Here is a 25,772-nt window from a genome sequence, read left to right as displayed (position 1 = left end):
CCAACGTATCATACAATTTACCCACTGAAGTGTGTAATTCAGTATATATATATATTTTTTAGATGGAGTCTTGCTCTGTCACTCAGGCTGGAGTGCAGCAGCATGATCTCGGCTCACTGCGACCTCTGCCTCCCAGATTCAAGAGATTCTCTGCCTTAGCCTCCAGAGTGGCTGGGACTACAGGCACCTGCCATCATCTCAGGCTAATTTTTTTGTATTTTTAGTAGAGACGGGGTTTCACCACATTTGCCAGGCTGGTCTCGAACTTCTGACCTTGTGATCTGCCTGTCTTGGCCTCCCAAAGTGCTGGGATTACAGGCGTAGCCGCCACACCCAGCCAATTCAATAGTTTTTAATATATTCACAGATTGCCATCACCCCCAAAGGAAACCCTGTGCCCATTAGCAGTCACTCCCGTTCCCTCCTCTGTCCATTCGTAGGCAACCACTAATCTACTTTTTGTATATTCTGTACCATTCATATAAATGGAATCCTACATTAAATACCTAGTCCTTTGCGTCTGGCTTCTTTCACTTTGCAGAATGTTTTCAAGATTCATCCATGTTATTGAAACAGCTTTTTATCATTCTTCATTTAAAATGTCCACATGCAAGTTATAATTCATGTGTAGGGATTTGATTATCTGGGCCATTTGCCAATAAGCTAGCTTACGCACATGTAATACAAGCAAAATTCAGTACAGCTAACGAGTATTAATACAGAGATGCAGCAAGGACTAGGAAAGGAAATTCAGCAGTTGAAGAGGTTTTGTGGCCTGAAAGTCTATATAGAATTGTTTGATCAAAAAGGCCCCAGGATATCCTCAGGTACATCACTGAGTCTACACAGTGACCATCGATGCCACCACCTGGTATGGAAGGGTCTGGTGATAGTTCACTCACTCATCAGACCCATTTGGACACATTCAAGTCAACGGAAGCACCTTCAACTCTAACAGAACACCTGGGGCACCCCTGGACACCGCGGACCTCTCTACCTTTGAGGACTACCCACATGGAGATTGTAGGGTAGCCACGTTCTCCACGTGAAACCCGGTAAAAACTCCCCACCACACACTCACAGAGAAGGCTGGTTGATAGATTTCTATTGGTCTTCTCTCTTTTAAGGAATGACTTTCATTTTTGTCTTTGAAAATGATCCATTCTGGTTATGAAAATATTCAAACGATATAGAAAAGCATAAAGAAGAAAAGAAAAATCACCCCAAATTTCACCACCACCCAACAAGCCAGTATCACCTTTGGAAAGCGTCATTCCAGTCATCAGTGGCTGCCGAGCACACAGAGGGAAGGATAGCTGGATGGTGGCTAGAACTCAAACAACAACGAGTTCATTTTATAAAAAGGAGATCTTACTATATGTGCTATTTTTCCATGTTAAATACTAATTTTTGTTTCAAGAAAAAAAAAATGTAATGGACCAGACTGTTAAAATTATGTAAGTATTTCTTCAGATTTGTTCCCAAAAGTTCCCTCTAATGTTACATAATTACAATAACCACAGAGAGGTCCGGACTCTACATTCTTTTAGCCACGGTTTTAAATTTTAGACAATCTGGATCAACTCTGACGGATAAAACCTGGTGAGAAGCACTCTTCTGTCTCTTCCAATCTCTCTTCCCCAGCCTCCTAATGTTTTTCCCCTTACGTACAGTAAATGTAATTCCTCCAGGGTTGGTTTGTTTGCTTTTATTTAATGATTCCTTTGGGTTGATGCACCGGAAATTTACGTTCACCACCTGGCCTTTAGCCGTGTCTTCTGTCCTTATCACTGAAATGATATGTTCACCTCTGATCAGATTATTAATTTGGAAGGAAAATGTTTATTCTAAAATAACTAACAATTAGAGATGTATTTCTAATCTCGTACAAGTAGGTTAGCGTAACATTTTCTCTTGAGGCATTTCTTTACAATTTTAAGCTATCATCTAAAATTATTGTTTGGAAGAGTCTATGTATTAAAAATGATTCATTGGTAACACAAAAAGCTACATAAAACATATTTCGAGGATTTCTCTCCTAAGATTCACGTGTTTACTGAACCTGACTATTGGAGGTCTCGCAGACTGTCAGATTCCAGCAGGTGCAAAGAGAGCCCCTTTTTCCTGCCACCCCTGAGTCCCACAGGCGAACTCGGCTTTGGCTCTGCTCCTGTGCTCTGCAGCCTGGACCATGGGACTCTAGGCCCACAGCCATCCAAGAAGAACCTAAGGCGTATCCTAGATTCCTCTCTGTCTTACTCCCTGGTCACATCCATTGGTCACCTAAGTAGAGACTGACGGCCTGCAAAGCCTAAATTATCTACTATCTGGTTTGTACGGAAACATTTGCTGGCCCTTAGAACGGACTCTGCTTTCCAGTCTTCATGAACACACTTGAGTTCTGGGAGTCTCTGATTTCATAACGTAATTACTAAAGAATTTGCAGCCCAGCATGGTTCCCTTGCATGACCATGGCATGACCAATTTTGCAACTGTCATTTCCTTTTTCCCCCATCAGCGTCACCATCAGGGACAGGAATAAACGTGCATGGCTGAGCCAATTCAAACAAAAGTTTCGCGGTACCTACGAAGCAGGTCTGGGAACCATAGGACCTTATTGCTGTCGCCTTGGGTAACTCGGTCTTTCACATGAACCTCCATGAACCTGCTAATCAATCATGATTCTCCCAAGGGGTTGAATGAGGAGACCAGCATCCTCTGACGTGATTGGACGATGCTGTTGATAGCAGGTCACTACCAGTTTTCAACGGCCAGGCAGGCTTCCAAGTGCTTCTCGGTGTTTGGCGACTCACAGTAGAAATGACCTATGTTCAGAGTTTCTTACTCACAATGAGGTGATCATTGTGTCTGTCTCTGAATTCCATCGTGGTGTCTCTGATTTTATCTTGGGCCTTATTCCTGGTGCTCAGAGTTCTTGCAAACACCCGAAACGGAAAACTGGCTTTGCATTTATGTTTCTGTTGCTGTTGAAATTATGCTGCCCAAAGGTTTATTTGTCAACTGCTTTCAGAGAAAAGAAAAAAGTGGCGGGAGGTGCTGTATCCCATTCTTCAAAGAAAAGGTAGCTAGTATTTGCTAAACCAACTAGGAGACCCATTTTAACTAAAATTGTTTGGGCTACTAAGATAAAATGAATGAAAAAGCTTGGTGACTGAAAAACTTCACCTAGAACAGTAAACAAGCAGGAAGGGCCAGAAAAGAAAAACAATTGATCGTGACTTTTCAATTACACCCAAATTAAAAGGAATGATGGCAGTTTTTCTAAATGATAGTTTCTCTGGTGGCCCTTGGCATGTGTGGTTCGGCAGTCCCACAGTTTCAAATTGTTTTGCACAGATTCGAGGTGGGTGGACAATGAAGAGGGCAGAGTGGGCCTCTTAGCTGATGATTGTTGATGACTGGTCTCTATCCATCCATGAAATCAACAAACACAGCAAGGAATTGCCCTCACGGAGCTAGCCCTCTTGTTGGGGAGACCAGCAAAAACCTAGTAAGTATAATACGTATAATATGTCTGGATAGAGGTGGGTGCTATGGCTGCAAAGGGTTGACCTGAGAGGCCTTCAGGAAGGGAGGAAGCAGACCAACGTGTGGGAAAAGCACGCCAAACCCAGAGACCCACAGCGGGGGTGGGGGTGGGGGCTCATTTCAGGAAAATAAGCTGGAGAAAACCGTGACTCAGTGACAGCAAATGCACGGAACTCTAGTGAAATCATGAAATCTCAGTGCCTTTGTGAAAAATGGTCCTGAAGGAAAAGCCAAGTGCTAAAAGGTTTCAGAACTGAGAGATTCTCAAATGCCACGTGGCAGACCCCCTTGGGAGTATGAAGGCTTGCCAGGCTTCAGTTGATCCTGTTTGGAGTGGGATAAGCTTCTTTGGGAGGCATCAGTATTGGAAATGTCAGCCTCTTGATTAGTTTGGCTTGAGGGAGGATGGGGGTAAATTTCAGAGATGAGTAGGAGCTTGTCAAGTAAGGAACCGGAGTCAAAGGGTGCTGAGCCTGCCAAGGGGCCCGTGAGTGTGTGCTGCTGCTTGGGACCTGCTACTCACAGGCAGGGTGACCAACCCACTTCCCTTTGCCCCTAACTGTCCTGGTTTTATTATTATTATTTGAAACGGAGTCTTGCTCTGTCACCTAGGCTGGAGTACAGTGGCACAATCTTGGCTCATTGCAATCTCTACCTCCCGGGCATCAAGAAATTCCCCTGCCTCAGCCTCCCGTGTAGCTGGGATTATAGGCAGACACTACCTTGTCCAGCTAATTTTTGTATTTTTTTGTAGAGATGGAGTTTTACCACATTGCCCAGACTGGTCTTGAACTTCTGATCTCAAGTGATCTACCCACCTCAGCCTTTCAAAGTGTTGGGATTACAGGCATGAGCCACTGTGCATGGCCTGGACTTTTAAATTAGATATGGAAGTGTAAAAGAAACATTTATTAAATTAATTAGTATACAGTAAGCCATAATGAATCCCTGAAAAAATGTCACTTTAGAAATCCATTGACATGGAAAGATGCTACTCATTTATTTTTAAGTGGAAATAAGACGGAAATTATTTCTAGATGGTAGTTTTATGTTTTCTTTTTTGCCTTTTTTACTTTCTGTAATAAACATGTAATTGTGTAACAATAACTTTGTAATAAAAAGAACAATATAAGGAAAACCTTATAGGGAGAAATACTGAGTGGTGATTCGATGCCAAACAGCATCTCTAAAAAAAGACAGTCTTTGAGTTTGAAATTAAAAATCCGGCCGGGCGCGGTGGCTCAAGCCTGTAATCCCAGCACTTTGGGAGGCCGAGGCGGGCGGATCACGAGGTCAAGAGATCGAGACCATCTTGGTCAACATGGTGAAACCCCGTCTCTACTAAAAATACAAAAAATTAGCTGGGCATGGTGGCGCATGCCTGTAATCCCTGCTACTCAGGAGGCTGAGGCAGGAGAATTGCCTGAACCCAGGAGGCGGAGGTTGTGGTGAGCCGAGATCGCGCCATTGCACTCCAGCCTGGGTAAAAAGAGTGAAACTTTGTCTCAAAAAAAAAAAAAAAAAAAAAAAAAGAAGAAGAAAAAGAAAAAGAAATTAAAAATCCAAGCATTGCAGATGAAACAGTACACAGAAACACACCACAGTTTGATTCTGCACATGCAGTGGGAGTTTTCAGGAACACCCAGCGTTCAGTTGCGATAACTGAGGGACTGGGGAGCTATGGGAAAAGCTCCAGGGCAGATGCCTTTGACCAGGTATTTCAGGCACTCTTTGAGATAAGATTATCCTGATCTGAGAGCAAAGGTTTCCAGTCTGTGCTAGATTTATCTTTGTAATGGATTATTATTATTATTATTATTATTTTTTTTTTTTTTTGAGATTGAGTCTCACTTTGTTGCCCAGGCTGGAGTGCTGTGGCATGATCTGAGGTCACTGCAGCCTTTGCCTCCCAGGTTCAAGCAATTCTCCCACCTGCCTCAGCCTCCCGAGTAGCTGGGGCTACAGGTGCGCACCTGGCTAATTTTTGTATTTTCAGTAGAGACGGGGTTTTGCCATGTTGGTCAGGCTGCTCTCAAACTCCTGACCTCAGGTGATCTGCCCGCCTTGGCCTCTCAAAATGCTGGGATTCCAGGCATGAGCCACTGTGTCCGGCCTGTTATGGAAACTGATGCATCTGGGCAGGTGACACTATTCAATAACATCATGCAGTTAAAGTCATTTAGCTCTGAGCCTAGGCTCAACAAGACAGCTTTCCACTGTAATTTTATTTTCCACATAAAATTGCTCAGAATTTAAAAATGCAGTTTCAAAGTTATAGAGTCTGGTCTCTGCTAGGCGTGGTGCTAAGTGTACATCAGTGAGTACATAGCTCTCTTCTCTGTGCCTACGGGAGCAGAGGTAAGTAAATAAGTGATTAAAGTGTTGCATGTTCAATGCTATGATTGGGGAAGTAAGTGTATACCAGAGCGTTAGTGCAGACCAGGAGTTTAGCAAAGATTGGCTGGACAAATTCATGAAATGGAGACCCACCGGCTGGCCCATCAGAAGAAGGCAAGGGTTTTAAAGAATGACTCCAGACAGATGGAAAAGCACATGTGAAGAGCAGTAGGAAAGCTTCTCATGGTAAATATCAATTGGAAACTGACATCTTAGCTTTGATACCCATTCTCTTATGAGTAATGTTAGTGTTAGTCTTTCGGGACCCAGTCGCCCCTTGGTATAGAGACAAAACCGGTTCTCTCAGCCTGTGTAGCTGAGGATGAGATGAGGGAGCATGGTGGGTCCCTCAGGGCAGAGCCACCCATTCGTATAGTCAAGTGGGTCTTCCTGGACAATACTCCATGATTTTTTTTTTTTTTTTGGGCATGGTTATTCAAACTGCAGCAACAGTTCTTAAGTTGTTTTTTTTTGAGATGGAGTTACAGTGGCTCAATCTCAGCTCACTGCAACCTCTGCCTCCTGGGTTCAAACAATTCTCATGCCTCAGTCTCTCGAGTAGCTGGGATTACAGGTGCCTGCCGCCATACCCAGCTAATTTTCATATTTTTGGTATAGATAGGATTTCACCATGTTGGCCTGGCTGGTTTCGAACTCCACTTCAGGTGATCCACCTGCCTTGGCCTCCCAAAGTGCTGGGATTACAGGCGTGAGCCACCACGCCTGGCCAGCCCGGCCAGTTCTAAAATATTTTGTTAGTTTATTCACCGTGGATTGAAGATAGGTTCAATGTTGTTTTGAAATAGGATTTTCTTTAAAAAACTGAACAACAATATTCTCTACACTACCAGAAACATTCGTAAAGGCAGATGGTGATGAGGCATGCCCACTACCCAAACTGGGATTGCCGGCTCTCCGCCACGGTCTGCAGTGCCTTCTGCATAAGCATTTCACATTTGTGCCTATTCATTTCCACTCACAATATTAACCCTAATTCACACCCTGGACATCATCTGCATATATAGCGCGCGCGCACACACACACATACACACACACACAGTGAGCAACTTAGTGAGGGAATGTGTTCTCTTTCCAGGATCCATAAGGGGCCGTAGTTTTAACGGCAAGTATTTTCTCCCTCTCCCATCCATCTTCATTTGGGAGATTTAACAGTTTATGTTTAAATCTGGGGGGCGCAGGAAGAAACTACGAGTTAATCACTTCAGCGGAAGTTCTAAGGACCTCCTTTCATTGGCTAGGGGTCTTAGGGAAAATGGGGGTTCCTTCCAGGTTAAAAGTCCCCTTCTTCCACACCCCTTTGGACTCCATGAACACTCCCTTTGAGAAAGCCATCTTTCTCTCTCCTGGATTTCCCCTCTGGGGTCCCCTTCCACACTCTCGGGGAAGCCTGTCTTCCCCTCCTAAACTCCATCTCTATTCCCTTCCACTCAGTGTGGAAGCTGCTCTTCTCTCCTGGATTCCATCTTTCTGGATTCTCTCTCTCAGTGTGAGAGTTAGCGGTTTCTTTCTCTCCCCTCTGGTTTCTCTCTCTTTGTCTAAATAAGTCACTTTCTACAACCATTTTTGAGTCCAGCATTTACTGCACAATGAGCTGTCGTCCCCTCTCTCATTCTTAAGAGGGCAGGAGATCAAGAACCTGGAGAAACGTCCTCTCAGGAGAGCTGGGGGCACCCTGAACCCCGATGTAACATTACCTTTATAGGTAACACTTCTGGGACTGTCTAGAAGATAATGCAATGTGCACGAATATGCAGCATGAATCACCTGCCTCTAACATAAATCCCTAAATCTGCAACTGTATATTCAAAGAGATATTCCCAGCACTTGTAATCACTTTGCATTACTTCTGTGTTTTCTGTTAGCTTGTTCTGTAGTTTCCAATGACTGGTTCATTTTTTAATAATAGTGAACAATGACACAGTGCTTCCTTTACGCGATGCTCTGGTCTAAGGTGAATTAATTAATCCTCATATAACCTTATGCAGTGCATGCCATTACTGTCCTCAAAGTTCTTACACAGGTGGCTTTTGGAGGTGGGGTTCCCACACTGGTGCCCAGAGCTCACCCACTTTCTCTGCTGCCTCTTGCTCTATTGTCACCTGGGCCATCATTACCATGACCTTTGCATTTCCTTGCAGTGTTCCCTGTGGCTGCTGGCACCCAGAGGACCTCAGTATGAGCCTCTTTGTCTAATCTAGTTCAGGCCCTATTTCAAAATGTTCCATTCCAGATCCCTCAAGCCTGGGCTCATTGTGAAACAATGCGTGGCCGCTAATGCAGTTCTTTGAAAATGCTGTGTCAACACACCCACACTGAGAGCAATGCAAAGTCACTGAAATTTTCTAGAATGATATGAGAGAAAAAATACCTATAGATATTTTCCAACCCAAACGTCTCTTTTAAATTCTTCTTAGAAAAGTTTGCTAGTATGGCAAGAAAGTAACTGTTAGATATTTTTTTGAATGAGGGTTTGCTTTTTGGAGCCCTTTCAAATTTTGACAGCCTTAAGAAACGCCACTTAACAAAGAGTAACAGCCAGGCTTAATCTGGAGCTTGGAGTCGATATGAGGATGGCCATTTCATCATCAGGCAGCTCCTCCAGGATATAAGTGAGGCCCATGGCATAGCACAGCCTGTGATTCCCTCCCTCCCCCTTCACATTTATTGAAAATACATCTTCAAAGACAGACTCAAAAGCTCTTTTGATGCTTTTATTGACAATTTAAGTACAATTTTAGAGTTGTCAGATAATCTCAACACATTTCAGAGAAAAATAGATTTTTTCCTGCAAAGCCTCTTTGATACATTCACATTTTGTTAGACGCTTTTTGTGCAAATAACTTGTGATTTTGAGGCATGTTCATGTGTATTGGATGTTTTTGCTCTAACTTATTTTAAGAATCACTGTTCTATTCTGACAAAGGAAAAGACCACCACCAAGAAATGAAAGGAGACCACGCCGAACAGCTGAACACAGGGTTCCTAGGGTGCCTGAGCTCGTGGAGCAAGCCTCATTCAGGCATGGCAAGCCCAGCGCAGCATGCAGAGTGGGAAGCAGCAGTAACGCAGACATCCTCAGGAAAAAAGCTATGGATGATGGAAAGCACTGTGTGCTCCATGTGGCAGAAGGGAGCCATCTGATTTGTCAACGTTGGGCCGATGTAAGGAATTGCAATTTGGTGGGATTGCCAGTGACGCTAAGTCAGGCCCTGATCAGGGTCTGGACTCAGTGTGGACAGGAGCCACTGGGTGCAGGGGCTCATGCCTGTGACCTCTCTTTTTTCCCATCCTATAGAGACACTGATCTCTCCAGCATTCCTATGTGAGCCTCGGGCTTCCTGCCGCAGGTCTGCTGTCACCGTGGGGCCACGTTGGAGTAGGTAGATTTTCAGACAGTGAAGCCATAGGAGGCTGTGAATGCCGGTGTGGATGCTACGGAGTCCCGTCTCACTCTGGTGCAGGGTCTCTGAGCAGACTGGACTGTCCCTGGATGGCTGGAAGAAATGAGCTGTCCCAGGCAGTAAGGAAAAGAGGGACAGGTGTCCTCGGGATGTGGAACATTTCTGCGTTCATCCCCTCTCTTCCCTCCAGCAAGGATTTCAGGTGCTAGGTCTAATAAGAGAAGCCCTGTTGCCGATTTCATAATTTACAGAGTCTCTACATCCAAAAGGGCCTCCGTGTGCCGGGGAGACTCATGCCTTCAGTTATATTCACGATCCTCCTGAGAAGTCAGACAATACAAGTAGAATAAAAGATAGTGGTTGTACTTCCTCTTCTGTGTAGTGTGCATAGGAAAATACAGTTTGCCACGTTTGTGCTGTTAACCTTTTGATTGTGTTGTGAATGGCTGAAGGAAAAAGTTGAAACTTTGATCCAACTCAAATCCAATCCATGTCAACCTAAGGAATATTCTAGTGAGTCTACCATCCTAAGAGATGATCTCTCCTGGGGGAACCCGAGTGTGCTGAGCTCCCTGGGACTTGCAGATTGGATGGAGAGAGTGTATCAGAGGGGCGGAAACCCTTCTGATGGAGAGAGTCAGGCACACCTTCATTTCAGTAGTTCTGGAAAGGCTCATCTTTAAAGATTCTGATTTAATAATGTCCACTTTTGTTAAGATTGAATATCATTATGAAATCATTTCTAAACATGTCTCCTGTATAGGCACTTTATCCATTACATTTACAGTGGAGTCAAATGTATCAGCAAAATCTGCAAGATGCAAAATGAATACTCAACAACAAATCATAGATTTCTTTTGTAATACTTTCGGAAAAACAATTGCTTTCTAAAGTTGCAAATAAGGAAGGGGAATGAACGTACATTAACTTGATTTCTTCCCTGTAATTCAAACATTCAACATTCAAATTAACTCTCTTAATTTCTCATTTAGTTGGAAAGTTGATTTATGCATAGTTGATATTTCATTAATGCAATTTATATAGATAGAATTCTTTTTTTTTTTTTTTTTTTTTTTTTTTTTTTGAGACAGAGTTTTGCTTTTGTTACCCAGGCTGGAGTGCAATGGTGCGATCTCGGCTCACCGCAACCTCTGCCTCCTGGGTTCAGGCAATTCTCCTGCCTCAGCCTCCTGAGTAGCTGGGATTACAGGCACGTGTCACCATGCCCAGCTAATTTTTTGTATTTTTAGTAGAGACAGGGTTTCACCATGTTGACCAAGATGGTCTCGATCTCTTGACCTCGTGATCCACCCGCCTCGGCCTCCCAAAGTGCTGGGATTACAGGCTTGAGCCACCGCGCCCGGCCATATAGATAGAATTCTTAAGGATTTGTGTCATCCTGAGGCTGAGAACACCTCTTGCTAGTGTCACAGATGGCTCTGCTGGTCTTTTTTTGCCGGGGGACAAACTGAAAGGGATTCAGGAACTTCTGTCATTTTGCTGTAATTGGACTTTGAAAGAAACTGCGGGCGCGGGTGCGTGCGTGTGTGTTTGCATGTGTGTGTGCGTGTTTGCGTGTGTGTGCGCGCATGTGTGAGTGCGTGTGTTTCCGTGTGTGTGTACGTGTGTGTTTGCATGTGTGTGCACGTGTGCGTGTGTGCTTGCATGTGCGCGCGTGCGTGTGTGTGTACGTGTGTGTTTGCATGTGTGTACGTGTGTGCGTGTTTGCATGTGCGCGTGTGTGTGCGTGCGTGCGTGTTTGCATGTGTGTGCACGTGTGTGCGTGCGTGCGTGTGTGTGTTTGGAAAGAGAATTAGCGAGAAAGTAGGACACTGTGCACGATCCCCCAGGACCAGGCGATGGGGCGCCCGGGCTGCCCTGGCTACACGTCGAACCAGTGGTCCCCCATGCAGACGCGGTTCCACTCGCAGCCACAGTTCCAGCACCACTCGAACCTGCACCGGGGCTGCGGACACTTCATGTGCATGCAGCCTCCTGTTGGGGGCAGAAAACAAAGATGTGGTGGGTTCGCAGCAAATACCTGGAAAACACGCATTCCCAAACCAACAGGCCAGCCTGGACATTGCTTTCTAAGTGAAAAATCACAAGCTATACAAGGGCAGAGAGAAACTGAACTGAGAAAAAAAAATCAGAACGCACGATAGGGCATCTCTAACTTACGACGTTCATTAAAAAAATGAATGAAATTGAAGCATGTCACTGTTGTCGAGAACAATTTTACTTGTAAATCTGACTTTATTCTCCTGAAATAGGATTTAGAGACAAATGCTACATGTTCCACAGATAGGGGTCAATTCCTCGTTTAAATATATTTCAAATATTAATATATTTATATTTAAATATAAAATATATTTAAATAAATTAATAAAATTTGATGATTAACTTAATATAATGTATAATTGTTCAAATATATTTTGATTTATGTTTGCCCTTTCTATAGTGCTACTTACTTGGCTTGGCCAACTTCATAAAACAGGAACTGGGATAGCATATTGTTATTATTATTATTATTTTGAGATGGAGTTTTGCTCTCACCCCACAGGCTGGAGTGCAGTGGCGCAGTCTCAGCTCACTGCAACCTTTGCCTGCTGGGTTCAAGTGATTCTCCCACCTCAGCCTCTCAAGTAGCTGGGATTACAGGCGTCCACCACCATGCCCAGCTAATTTTTGTATTTTTAGTAGAGACGGGGTTTCGCCATGTTGGCCAGGCCGTTCTTGAACTCTTGACCTCAGGTGATCCACCTGCTTCGGCCTCCCAAAGTGCTGGGATTACAGGTGTGAGCCACCGAGCCTGTTGGCATGTTATTTCCAATGGGGAATATGTTCCTTAATGCTTTACAAAATTGTAATTAAGATGAGAGGGATAGAAAGGAAGTAACCAATAATGCTAGATGTTCTATGTGTGTTATCTCATTTGCTTCCCGAAGTCTTTGAGATAAGAGCACCACTCTGCTGTAGAATTTCCCCAAGATGAAACACATTTTTTTTTTTTTTTTTTTTTTTTTTGAGACAGAGTTTCGCTCTTGCTACCCAGGCTGGCTCACCGCAACCTCCGCCTCCTGGGTTCAGGCAATTCTCCTGCCTCAGTCTCCTGAGTAGCTGGGATTACAGGCATGCGCCACCATGCCCAGCCAATGTTTTGTATTTTTAGTAGAGACGGGGTTTCACCATGTTGACCAGAATGGTCTCAATCTCTTGACCTCGTGATCCACCTGCCTTGGCCTCCCAAAGTGCTGGGATTACAGGCGTGAGCCATCGCGCCTGGCCCAATGAAGCACTTTTAAAGGGTGAAGACTCAGATTTAACCAAGCTCTGTGTGATTCCAATGTCCTTTCTTTCACAGAACAAGTTCTCTTCGGCACACGAGGAAAAGTCTGTTATCTTGGGACTTATTTTGGGATTATTCACCTCCCTCACTCGTTAAATGTAGACTCCATGAGTTTCTGGAGGGGAGACACGGGTGCTTCAGTCACTGTGGGGGAACTGAAGTGAGGAGGAAGTAGTTTGCATGAGGATGTGCAGAGAACCGTTTCTGTCTGGATTTCTTGGATAACCCCAGCAAATGCAGTTTCTTCACTTCAATCCTGCCTAGCGTTGAAAGTGCTCCATTACTCACTCTTACCAATTACCTTGTTAATTGATTTTTGCTGCCAAATTTTCCAAGTAATTGCTTTGGTGCTGCCTCATTTTTATTATTAGAAACCTGGCATGAGAACTTTCACTAATTTAAAATATTTATGACGATATAGCAGTAGGCATTTGTTTTAAGATAACTTGTCTGCATGTAAAATCCCCTGTTTTCCTACTTCTTTCTGGCTTGTTTTAAAGATCATAAATTACAGATGAGTGGAAAATACAGGAGAAAACTTACAACACTTTTATTTTCATACTTTCCACTTAGGTTTGTGCCAGTTTCAGTACGTATTGAATAGTTGTATATTTATGATGTAAATAATACGTCATATGGTGTGACATTATAAAACCACTTCAGTTTCTCTAAAATATAAATATTTTATCACACCATAAAACAGATCATTTTGAGATCATAGGATATCATATTCATTCAAAATTATTGAGCAATATTAAAACTTAATGAACTGTTAAAGCAATTCTAAATGAAAAGGTGAGAAAGTTTCCTGTTGTGATATTTAATATATATATATATATATAAGCATATATATACATAAATATATATGTGTGTGTGTGCATATATACATGTATATATAAATTATTATTTTGAGACAGAGTCTTGCTCTGTCATCAGGCTGGAGTACAGTGGTGCGATCTCAGCTCATCGCAACCTCCGCCTCCGGGGTTGAAGCGATTCTTCTGCCTCAGCCTCCTGAGTAGCTGGGATTACAGGCACCTGCCACCACACCTGGCTACATTTTGTATTTTTAGTAGAGATCGGGTTTCACCATGTTGACCAGGCTGGTCTCAAACTCCTGACCTTGTGATTTGCCCAGCTAGGCTTCCCAAAGTATTGGGATTACAGGCGTGAGCCACCATGCCTGGCTGATATATTTGCTTTTCATACACAGTCCCTGGCTCTTCTAACAGTCTTCTGTTAAAATGCTGGGGCAGTTTAGGCCTCAGAAACAGGCCCCAGGAAAGAGAATCTCTTCCTCTGACCTTTCCCTGCCCTCCTTTTACCAGCCCAGGGCTGTTCTGACTGTGGGTTATAAGGGCCAGATTTCAGAAAGAGTCCCGTCCATCCCCCAGAGGAAGGAATGCTGCACAGAGAGGTCAGGAAGAATCTAGATGGGCTGGCCTTTGCAGGGTTTCCCCACTCCATCCATTAGCATGAGATCAAAGCCTTTCTGTCACATGGCATTTCAAGCATGGACATCTGGGATTACAGGCACCTGGCTATATATCAGCCAGGCATGGTGGCTCATGCCTGTAATCCCAGCTCTTTGAGAAGCCAAGGTGGGTGAATCACAAGGTCAGGAGTTTGAGACCAGCCTGGTCAACATGGTGAAACTGCATCTCTGTTACAAATATAAAAATTAGCCAGGTGTGGTGGCAGGTGCCTGTAATTCCAGCTATTTGGGAGGCTGAGGCAGGACAAATGCTTGAACACAGGAGGTGGAGATTGCAGTGAGCCAAGATTGTGCCATTGTACTCCAGTCTGGGCAACAAGAGCAAAACTCTGTCTCAAAAAAAAAAAAAAAAAAAAATTGGAAATGGGAAGCCAGGCGCGGTGGCTCACGCCTGTAATCCCAGCACTTTGAGAGGCCGAGGTGGGCGGGTCACAAGGTCAAGAGATCAAGACCATCCTGGTCAACATAGTGAAACCCCGTCTCTACTAAAAATACAAAACATTAGCTGGGCATGGTGGCACGTGCCTGTAATCCCAGCTACTCAGGAGGCTGAGGCAGGAGAATTGCCTGAACCCAGGAGGCGGAGGTTGAGGTGAGCCGAGATCGCGCCATTGCACTCCAGCCTGGGCAACAAGAGTGAAAAACTCCGTCTCGGAAAAAAAAAAAAAAAAAAAGGAAATGGGAAGAGAGGATATTTATGTTAGTTATTAACTTTCTTTCCTCCCTAGTGCTTAATATACGCAAGGCTATGGCGCTAGACCCGAGGCCATGGAGGAGGGTGGAGGATCGCAATTCTACAACCTTTGACAGCTTAAAAATGTTTATAGGAAGCCGCTGAAACTTCACGCTGATTTGTGGATACAGATATGAAGGGAACAAGGCTTCCTTTGTAGTGAGTTCTGTCTGCAGATGGACACTCAGACCGTGAAAAGCCCAGCCTGTGCCGGGCAGTCAGCATCATGACTCCGGCCAGCAATTCTTCCATTAGATTTAATGAGAGCGTGGAAGTCCCTAAACAACCTGAAGGCGGATTTAAGGAGCAGTACACGCTCATTATTCAGGGAATGGAGCCAGAATCTCATCTGCCTGAGACGGAAGGGAAGAAATTTCTGGAGATTGGAGGGGATTACGGGAGAAAGTGCCAGGGTTTAGCCTGTGCTTAAAATGGAAATTCCTGGCATTATGATTTCAGCTTCTCTGAGGGAAGAAGGGCATTCCTGAAACACAGCTGAGTGTGTAATAGGCCACGAACCTCGGTGACAACCAGGGAACATCCTTGGTCACAGATGCTACGTCTGTTTCAGAGATAGTGATGCGCTTTAAAACCATTTAGACCATTGCTATAAGCTTCCAGTCTCAGCTTTTCTGTTTGTAAGTTAAACATTTGGAGGTGAAAAATTAGTGCTTTCATTTACAGCACATCGCAATATTCCTAAGACATAGCCGGAAGGGGAGGAATCCTCCTGCAGTCACGAACCATCTGACTCCTGCAGCTCCATCTTCGGAGGCTGCCGGCTTGGTCTGAGTCAAGGTGGATCGACAAATAACGTGCCTGCTTTTCACCCTAGAACATCTCCCTGCTTCACACAATCAAGTCCAAGTCCCAAACCTGCCATGCAGGAACATGCATTCTGCACCCTATCCATGGCTTCCCGCTGAGGCTCCTCTGGGCCTGGAACACCAGCATTGAGGGGGCGGGAGCTGCCTCCACACGCTGGGGGCTCATGCCCGCGCCTCTCCTCCTGCAGTCCTGGGGCCTAGGACGCCTCCTCCTGCTCCTGCCTGCCTGGCTGATGTCTGTACATTCTTCAGTTCTTGATTGGTAACATCTCTTCCAGGAAGCCTCCTCCTCCGGGTCTGTCTGCTGTGATAGCTCGCTTCCTCTATGTTATTTTATTAAAAAGATCTGTTTATGTGTCTGTCTTTAAACTGTTTACAAGCTAAGTTTTTGTTGTATATTTTTTTGAGGCGGAGTCTCACTCTGTGGTCTAGGCCAGAATGTATTGGCGTGATCTCGGCTCACTGCAACCTCCGCCTCCTGGGTTCAAACGATCGTTGTGTCTCAGCCTCCCGAGTAGCTGGGATCACAGGTGCCCACCACCACACCCAGCTAATTTTTTGTCTTTTTACTAGAGACAGGGTTTCACCATGTTGGCCAGGCTGGTCTTAAACTCCTGACCTCCAATGATCCACCTGCCTTGGCCTCCCAAAGTGCTGGAAGTACAGGCATGAGTCACTGTGCCCAGCCTACAAGCTAAGTTTTAATTCAACAAATATTTATTGTCCAGGCATTCTTCTAGGATTGGGGCCTAGACAATCAGGGTCCCTGATCTCTTTGGCTTATGTTCTAATGGGGCAACAGACAAGAGACATCTAAATAAATTAAGCAATGATCTGGGAAGGAGGCGGTGTTATGAAATGATTCTTAAACAGGTGGCTGTGACTCGTTGGGTGAAGGGGGAAGCAGATTCTGAGATGGAAAGGGAGGAAGGCAGGCTGGGCAGAGCAGAAGCCCAGCTCAGGCACAGCTTGAGAGGCCTCTGCTGGCGCCTGGAAGCTCGGGTGGGGCTGCGGTAGCTCTCAGCAAGTGGTACTGAATTTGGTTAGTGGGTTGGGCATTATGACCACCCCCAATCAACAGTCATGGAAATGAGCTACCCGGGGAAGGAGAGGGACCCAGAATGAATTCTCTTTGCAGAGGTGATTGCCCAGAGGGTTCAAGGCCATCCACAGACAGGCCCCCTGTAGAGGGAATGGCAGCGCTTCCCCCTCTAGGGGTCGGATGATGCTGACAGTGCCCCTCACAGGAGGGCAGGGGGGTAAGGGGCAGTCTCACTGAGAAAAGGTCAGCTGGGCTAAGATCTGAAGGACAGGAAGGAGCCGGTCGTGGGCAGTGACGGTGCAGAAGCGTCCTGGGGAGGACGGTGGGAGTGGGAGCGGGATGTGTGTTCTTACAATGCCCAGGGAGGGGGGACCCCTGGGGGAGAAGGGCAGGACTGACCTGGCCTTTGAGAAGTCTAGGCATCTACATAGAGATGGATCGTCAATGTCTGAGAGGAGAGGCGAGAGCCCCTTTGGGAGGCTGTGCTTGGAAGAGGAGGTGGGCAAGGTGGGCACTGGCTGGGGACGTGGAGACAGAGGTGGGCAGATGCTGCATCAGAGCACGGGGAAGAAGGCCGTGGTGACTGAGGACTGAATGCAGGGCGAGGAACGGGGTGGAAGGAAGGAGAAGCTTTCGCTTAGGGCCTGAGGAACTGGGCAGTGCTGCTGGCTGGGAGTGCGTGCCCTAGAGGAAAAGGGTTTCTAGGAACAGCTAGCGTTCTGCTTTGTGAAATTTGAGCTGTCTATTGAATAATCAGTGGAGACACGAAAGAAGCAGCTGACTGTTTGAGCCAGAATCCCAGGGGCGAGTGTGGGATGTAGATGTGGGAGCCATCTGCACACGGATAGTATTTAAGGCCACAGGACTGGGCTGTGTGTTATGTGACACAAAATGCAACAGGTCCAGGCTCGCTGAGCATTTCCTTTTTTTTTTTTTTTTTCTTTTGAGACAAGAGTCTTGCTCTGTTGCTCAGGTTGGAGTGCAGTGGCATGATCTTAGCTCACTGCAAATTCTGCCTCCTGGGTTCAAGTGATTTTCCTGCCTCAGCTTCCCAAGTAGGGAAAAGTGCCAGGGCTTAGCCTGTGCTTACAGGCACACACCAGCTTGCCCGGCTAATTTTTGTATTTTTAGTGGAGACAAGGTTTCATCATGTTGGTCAGGCTGGTCTTGAACTCCTGACCTCAGGTGATCCACCCTCCTTTGCCACCCAATTGGGACTACAGGCATGAACCACCACACCCAGACTTGCTGACCGTTTCTTATCTTGCAAACTGCCACCACCAGAGCCTGGCTAACGAGGAGGCCACTAAGAGATGGACCCCAGACCTGCTGAGTAAATTCTCTGCCTGCCCTGCCTGTGACGCCTGTTGGAAGTGGGTGTTTAAGGAGCCCCTTACCCTCCCCATCTGCAGACAGAGACCTGGCTGATTCTTACTAACTGTTTTGCTAAGGTTATACATCACCCATGTTTATTACAGAAAAGCACACACACAAAATAAAGTCATCTTTAACGCTATTATGCCCAGAGCTACTGACTATGACAATGGTAACATCTTGTTTCCAGTCTTTTTCTTCTGACTCTGTTTTTTTCCTATACATACATTTATTGCAAAACCGACAGCCTTTGCTGCCACTTGCTTTGATATTCTGATTTCTCACTAGGACGGATGTAAACCTTTCCCCACTGCTTTCATGACTTTCTCATCCACACAGACCAGTGCACGTCTCACGGGGTGCGTTTGATACACTGTCTCTTTCACTCCTCCTGCCCAGCCTGTAAGGAAGTCCCACTGAAACCCACCTTGTGAATGAGGAAACTGGCTCTCACACAGCCACAGTCTGTGGCGGAGTCTTTTTTTCTTTTTTTTTTTGAGACGGAGTTTCGCTCTTGTTACCCAGGCTGGAGTGCAATGGCGCGATCTCGGCTCACCGCAACCTCCGCCTCCTGGGTTCAGGCAATTCTCCTGCCTCAGCCTCCTGAGTAGCTGGGATTACAGGCACGTGCCACCATGCCCAGCTAATTTTTTGTATTTTTTTTAGTAGAGACGGGGTTTCACCATGTTGACCAGGATGGTCTCGATCTCTCGACCTCGTGATCCACCCGTCTCGGCCTCCCAAAGTGCTGGGATTACAGGCTTGAGCCACCGCACCTGGCCTGTGGCGGAGTCTTAACTCTGGTGACACTGCACTGTGGGGATGTGTGTTGCTATACCACGGGTTTGTCACGACATAAACCCATCTTCTCATACTAGGTCATTAGACACTTAGATGACTTTCAGTGTACCCAATGTAAATAATGCTGCAGTTGGCACCTTTTTTCCCAAAATGTGTGTGGGGGTGTGGATGTGTTTGTATATTACATATTTCAGGTTATTTCTTTGGGATAGATTTTCAGAGATGGATTACAGGGTCTTTATACATGTATTACCAAAGTGGTTTCCAGGCAAGTGACGCTAACTTATGTCCTCACCAATCCTGAGAATTATTATTAAAAAACCAAACCAAACCAACAAAAAATTAAGTCCGGGCATGGTGGCTCACATCTGTAATCCCAGCACTTTGGGAGGCCAAGGCGCACAGACCACCTGAGATCAGGAGTTCAAGATCAGCCTGGCCAACATACAGTGAAACCCTGTATCTACTAAAAAATACAAAAATTAGGCCAGGCGCGGTGACTCATGCCTGTAATCCCAGCACTTTGGGAGGCTGAGGTGGACAGATCATGAGGTCAAGAGATCAAGACCATCCTGGCCAACATGGTGAAACCCTGTCTCTACTAAAATACAAAAAAAATAGCTGGGCATGGCGGCACGCACCTGTAGTTCCAGCTACTCAGGAGGCTGAGGCAGGAGAATTGCTTGAACCTGGGAGGCCAAGGTTGCAGTGAGTCAAGATCGCGCCACTGCACTGTAGCCTGATGCCTGGTGACAGAGTGAGACTTTGTCTCAAAAAAAAAAAAAAAAAAAAAAAAAATTAGCTGGGAATGTTGGTATACACCTGCAGTCCCAGCTACTTGGGAAGCTGAGGCAGAAGAATCGCTTGAACTCGGGAGGCAGAGGATACAGGGAGCTGAGATTACACCGTTGCATTCCAGCCTGGCGACAGAGCAAGACTGTCTAATCTCTGTGCTTTAAAACCTTGTCAGTGACACACTGGGTCCATTTCTCCCAAACCTTTGCACATCTTCTCCTGGGAAGGGCCCTTCTGAGTTCTTTCCCTCTCAGTTCCCAGTGCAACCTTCTCATCAGTGAGCGGTGGTGGAGCCTAGGGAAGGTCTTTCCTTTGAACTCATTGATGCCTTCTGCTGTTTATAGGTGCATGCCAATCCCCACATTTTCTAGGAACATTGCTGCATGCCACGGAGTAATAAGGATGCGCTGGGTGAATTCTTTATTTTCTCCGCATGAAGCCACTAATCCAGCACTAAGGACTTGGACTGAGCTAAGCCTGCACCTGCGGCTCTGGGACATGTCAAGCACACTCTTGTGTTAAGGAAGACTTCCCGAAGGACGTAACTGAAAAGAGAAAGGCTTGAGTGTCCATCCTGGGATGGCTGGACTTCCCTCCCGCAAGCCACCTCTGGGCAACCTGCCAGCCAGGGTGTAGCTGATGCTCATTGAGGAGAAGCTGGGAGAAGCTGCACCTGGCTTCGTGTCATTGCTCATCTGTGATGGTGCCGCTGAGTCTGCTTTGCACACACACAAGTGCATCACATTTAGAAAGGGCTCCCTGAGCACTGGTTGTGATGGCTTTGGCCTCACATGTCCAGCATAGACAGCAGGAAGTCCCCCACTGGCCACTGTGAGTCATCAGGGTCAGGCCACAGGGATCTTTAAATATACATGAGAGTTTAATTCTGAATAACGTTGCCAAGCTGAGGAAGGCTATAGACTGAGAGTTGGCAGACAATATGGTCATACAGTGCAGCATCAGCGCTGGGGAAGGTCACCAGGGAGGACGGAAAAATGACAGCTGCCTCCCCACTGCACTTATCCTCAACCACATTCCATATCTCGGTTCTAGTTTCTATATTTATTCCCTTTCCAACCACATAAATGCTAACTGTCTGCCTCACATAGCGGTGGAACTACTCACTCATTAAATATATTTGTGTAACAAAAACAACAATAGTAATAATGATAACGGGTAACATTTATCGAGGGCTTACCCTACATACCAGGCACCTTCAGACAGCATCTCATTTAATCCTGGAATCTCTGACTGTTAACGATTTTCCCCAAAGAGCCCGCAACATCCTCATTCTCGACTCAGCACAGACTCACCATTTTTTTCGACTGGTACATGGCAGCGGGGACAGGGCTTGGTGGTTTTCTTGATGGTTTCTTTGGAGGCTTCTTCCCAACGAGCCTGCTCTGCGGCTCTTTCATCCACTCTGTAGGCCTGGGTAAACAAAGAAGAAAGGCATTTAATCTCAGCTCTCTATTACTGGGGTTGGAGTTTAGGTTTCCTGTAGGCTGGTACAGGAAATTGTTGACAGGAGTGCCTTAGGGCAAGAAGCCTAAGTGCCAACACATTTGACAAACGCTGGACAGCTACTGGGCAGATGGGGACGCTGTCCCTGGCATGTGGCGTGTGTGTAGGAGCGGGGAAAACACTGTTCAGCTCCGTACTGCGAGCTCCTCTATACTGTGGTTTTGCATGATTGTAATAAATAACACCTATCAGGTGTTATTTATTACACCTGATAAATAACAGTGCAGGCAAGGTGATCAGCGCTCACACACACTCCTCATCAGACACTTCCTCAGGTGGGACGTATCTAGTTTTTATTTCACATTGAAGATTAGATGGGTGGAAACACGGCCCAAAGCTGGTGAGTAGGAACATCAGCTGACTCCGGAATTACTGATTTTAAACTTTGCTCTACACCTTATTATTCTTCCCTGCACCTGGCAAATGGAGGACTCCAAACGTTGTCACAGAAGGGACAGGAGCAAGAACAGGAAATGAAATCGATGTGCCAGAGAGGGCAGTGGGAGCTGCTGACAGGTGAAGGTGAAGACTGTGGCCCCGGAGCCAGCTGCCTGGTTCAAACCTCAGCTCCACCCAGGGGTGTGACTCCGGAAACATTCCCTAAGCTCTCTGACAGTCCTCAACTCTTAGATGAAGAATGCCTTGTGCATTGGACGTATGGAGGATTCTATGAGTTAATTTCTTCAAAGTCTCAGAATGACTCCAGTGTGGCAAGCTCTTGAACACGTTCACTGACATTAATCATGTCACGAGAGCTGGGTGGTGCCTGCACCATTATGTATAAGCAGGTTTTCTGGTGGGAGAGGATGCAAGAGGTCCTGGGCTGGCTGTGCTCAGAATCTGTGACCTTAAGGACCAGCCATTCACTGATTATCCTTAGGTAAGATGCAGCATCATCGAAAACACAAATCCAACCTTCGTCATTTCACTTTTGAATTCTAAACCTTTGTGAAATGTTAAAGTTTTTGAGTCTTTGTGCATGAAGTATTATGAGGAAAATAACTTCGCTGGATTTAATAGTTTCTATGCGAATTTGTGTTCGTGTTTCTTTTATTTCGGTGTAAAGTGAATTCTTCTAGGGCCCAGATCACGTTTGAGTCATTCTCCTATCTCCAGTTTCTGACATAGCATCTGGCACACAGCAGGCACTCAGTACCTTTTAGCTGAGTGAATGAATGAATGACACAGCCCAGGAAGGCACTAAACTTTCGGTCACCCAAAATAGGTCCAAAATAGGACCCCATGAAATGGGCGGGGCACGTGGGTGCATCCCTGACAGTGATGGGATCACCACAGACAAGATCTGCCTAGGGCTGGTCGGTGGGTGAAGCCAATTTCATTTCTGTTAATGAGCCAACATAGGCACAAAGGAAACATCCTCTGATAACTGCGAGGGCGTCACGTGATTTGTGAATACTTTCTTAGAACAGCGTAGAGTCAGTTGAACTGCCAGGAAGCAGCAGTGGGTCACTGAATGCTTCCTTAGGCTCTGTGACATCCTAAGATCCACTCAGGGCAGAGGTCTAGTGAGGACGCTGTGGTTAGTGAAGGCCATTTCACAATTTGGTAACTAGGTATGTGTCTTCACGATTCATCTTCCAGTCACCACAGAGTCAAGTGTGATCCTAGCCCTCAGTGATACGGAGCAAATGCCCCCACCCCCACCCACGTGCACCCCCCCCACCCCACCTCCACCTCTTGTTTCACGCTTTTCTTTTTCAGGTCTAGGAGTCTGTAGCTCTGTAGCATCGGTTACAATTAATGGCGGCAAGTTGCTAAGTCATACAGATTGGAGAAAAATATGATTTTACTTACTAGAAAATAATTTCAAAATGCCATTTTTTTTTGAGATGGAGTTTCGCTCTTGTTACCCAGGCTGGAGTGCAATGGCACGATCTCGGCTCACCGCAACCTCCACCTCCTGGGTTCAGGCAATTCTCCTGCCTCAACCTCCTGAGTAGCTGGGATTACAGGCACGTGCCACCATGCCCAGCTAATTTTTTGTATTTTTAGTAGAGACAGGGTTTCACCATGTTGACCAGGATGGTCTCGATCTCTTGACCTTGTGATCCACCCACCTTGGCCTCCCAAAGTGCTGGGATTACAGGCTTGAGCCACCGCGCCTGGCCTCAAAATGCCATTTTTTAGCAACATACCGCATGTGGAGGACAATTTCTCCCAGGTCCATGCACCTAAAAATGCTGGATCATATATGGAAAAAAAAAAAGGTCTCTTCAAATGCATGGCCGACAGGGTGGGAAGGTAAAGGAAATCCTAAAAGACAGAGTAAATCCTCCTGGTTCGGGAGGAAGGAGCCGGGCGTTTGCTGTGGGGCTATCTTCTTAGTCCCGGCTGCCCACCATCTGGATCTTCCCAGGCCCTAAGGGCACAGGCAGGAGACAAAGCCTCGGACTGGAGCAGGGTGGGAGGTAGAACCCGGTTTCACTACACACAGAGGACCCGGACTCCTGAGGACGATGAGGAAGCTGGGGAGGAAGCCTGCCCAGAAGAGAGAATTGACAGATATGTGCTGGTCTCAGGCTGCTTTCTGTGACGTGGCAGGTTTGGAAAACATTTTTCTGAACATTCCTAATCATCAAGCCTCAGATACAGGGTTGGTGAAAAGAATTCATCCTATATCATTAGCTTTAAAAGCCCTCATTAATTTGAAATATTACCAAATTGGCAGTATACCCAGGAACCAGGCTAAAGCAAAAGAGTCTTCTGTGGAGAAAAGTGCTTTAAAAAACCAAATCTCAAAGAAATTACACAAATAAAATTCTAAGAAAACTGGGATCACAATAAAAAAGTTAACAGGCTAAAACTAGCTACATGAACAAAAGTCACAGGATTACAGAAACTATAGAATCTAACCAGCCAAGGTTGTCAACATTGGAATGGCCAGATACAAAGTACTGGCCAGGTGTGGTGGCTCACACCTGCAATACCAGCACTTTGGGAGGCTGAGGTGGGCGGTTCACTTGAGGTCAGAGGTTCGAGACCAGCCTGGCCAACATGGGGAAACCCTGTCTCTGCTAAAAATACAGTAATTAGTCAGGTGTGGTGGTGTGCACCTTTAGTCCCAGCTACTTGGGAGGCTGAGGCAGACATATTCCAAGCTGGGAGGCAGAGGTTGCAGTGAGCTGAGATTTTGCCACTGCACACCAGCCCCAGTGATGGAGTGAGACTCTATTTAAAAAACCCCACACAGAGTATAAAATAAATATGTTTGTTATGTTTAAATAAATAAATAAAGGCCATGAAAATGGAATAAGAGACTGTTACAATTAACCAGGGTTCATTGAATGTGCAGCTTCTTCGAGACTGGAAATATTGAAACCTCTGTCACTGGTCCTAGGGGCCGATTAGGATCTGGAGCCTGAGGCTGAGGCTTCCTGGCTGAGCTTGGGTTCCTGCAAGCTGCGGGCAGCCGTGTGGGTTGAGAGGGACGGCCAGGTCCACCCAACAGGACACCCGGAGCTGCTGAGGAGCTGCGGCACAGGTGAGCCAAGGAGTCAAGGACCCCCTCACGGAGATGCCCACACTGAAGGTCAGAGACAGGGGAGAAAGCCTGGGGAGGAGAAAATACCCCAAACCCTAGAAAAAAAAAAATCCCGATAGCGCAAAATGGTATTTAGTACTGTGAAAGCGAACTGAGTCTGGGCTAAGAAGGACTCCATACTTCTCTATTTGAGTCCTTGTGGATAAATGTAGCCAAGATTGAAAACCCAAATTAGGAGTGTGTCTAACTTAATAAGCAGACAGGAGTGAAAGCCCAACTTAGGAGAGTGCGCCTGTAACAATAGCTGGGTCTTGGCCAATCCCAGCAGCCCTGCTTCAGCCGCTCATACACTGCTGAGAGCTCAAACTATTCAGAAAAGGCCTTTGCCATCCTGTAATCAAGATGGCTTTCTGTACCTCACTTCCGGTTTCTGTACCCCACTTCCGGTTTCTGTACTTCACTTCCGCTTTCTGTACCTCACTTCCCTTTTTGTCCATAAGTTTGTTCTGACCACGAGGGACCCTTGGAGTCTTTCTGAATCTGCTGTGATTCTGGACGCTGCCCAATTCGTGAATTTTTTTTTAAATTCAATTAAAGTCTGATAAATTTAATATGTCTGAAGTTTTCTTTTAACAGTACCAAGCTAGGAGAGTTTCTCACAAGCCAGCAGGACAGCTACCAACTTTCTCTTGCTGTGGGGGTGGCGTTCACTCTGACCACCTGGGACTGACAAGGGCCCAGGCAGATCATAGCCTTGATTGGAGAGTTGGGGTTAAGGTGTAGAAAACTGATAAGGTGTGCCTTTTTTTTTTTTTTTCCTGGTAGACAATATGTGCTTAAAGGTTATGGTTTTATTTCCCCATAGGACATGAAGCAGTTCTGTTACCTAACTTAGAAGTCAAATTTCAGTGTTTCTTTCCTGATGAATGACATGGCATTCTGTTCCTCAAACACTACATGTG

General features: G+C 45.9%; 1 protein-coding gene across 4 annotated transcripts in view; it reads right to left on the bottom strand.

The window, feature by feature from the left end:
• Positions 1–7,034: 7,034 nt before the first annotated feature.
• PRKN (parkin RBR E3 ubiquitin protein ligase) overlaps positions 7,035–25,772 on the bottom strand; it is a 1,400,491-nt gene continuing 1,381,753 nt past the window's right edge. For 3 of the 4 annotated variants that reach the window (XM_074397175.1, XM_003933783.4, XM_074397177.1), the window contains 2 exons: positions 21,098–21,215; positions 10,402–11,363 (listed from right to left, as the gene is read on the bottom strand). In XM_074397175.1, coding sequence (XP_074253276.1) covers positions 11,251–11,363; positions 21,098–21,215 — 231 coding nt within the window. In that variant the 3' untranslated portion in view covers positions 10,402–11,250. Of the gene's footprint in view, positions 7,133–10,401; positions 11,364–21,097; positions 21,216–25,772 lie in introns of those variants that run through there. The other variant, XM_074397176.1, reaches the window with a different exon arrangement.

The sequence above is a fragment of the Saimiri boliviensis genome, chromosome 4 (assembly GCF_048565385.1).
Source record: "Saimiri boliviensis isolate mSaiBol1 chromosome 4, mSaiBol1.pri, whole genome shotgun sequence".
In the NCBI taxonomy this organism is placed as follows: domain Eukaryota; kingdom Metazoa; phylum Chordata; class Mammalia; order Primates; family Cebidae; genus Saimiri; species Saimiri boliviensis.
The sequence above is the reverse complement of the archived record's forward strand: the minus strand, read 5'-3'. Positions and strand labels throughout refer to the sequence as shown.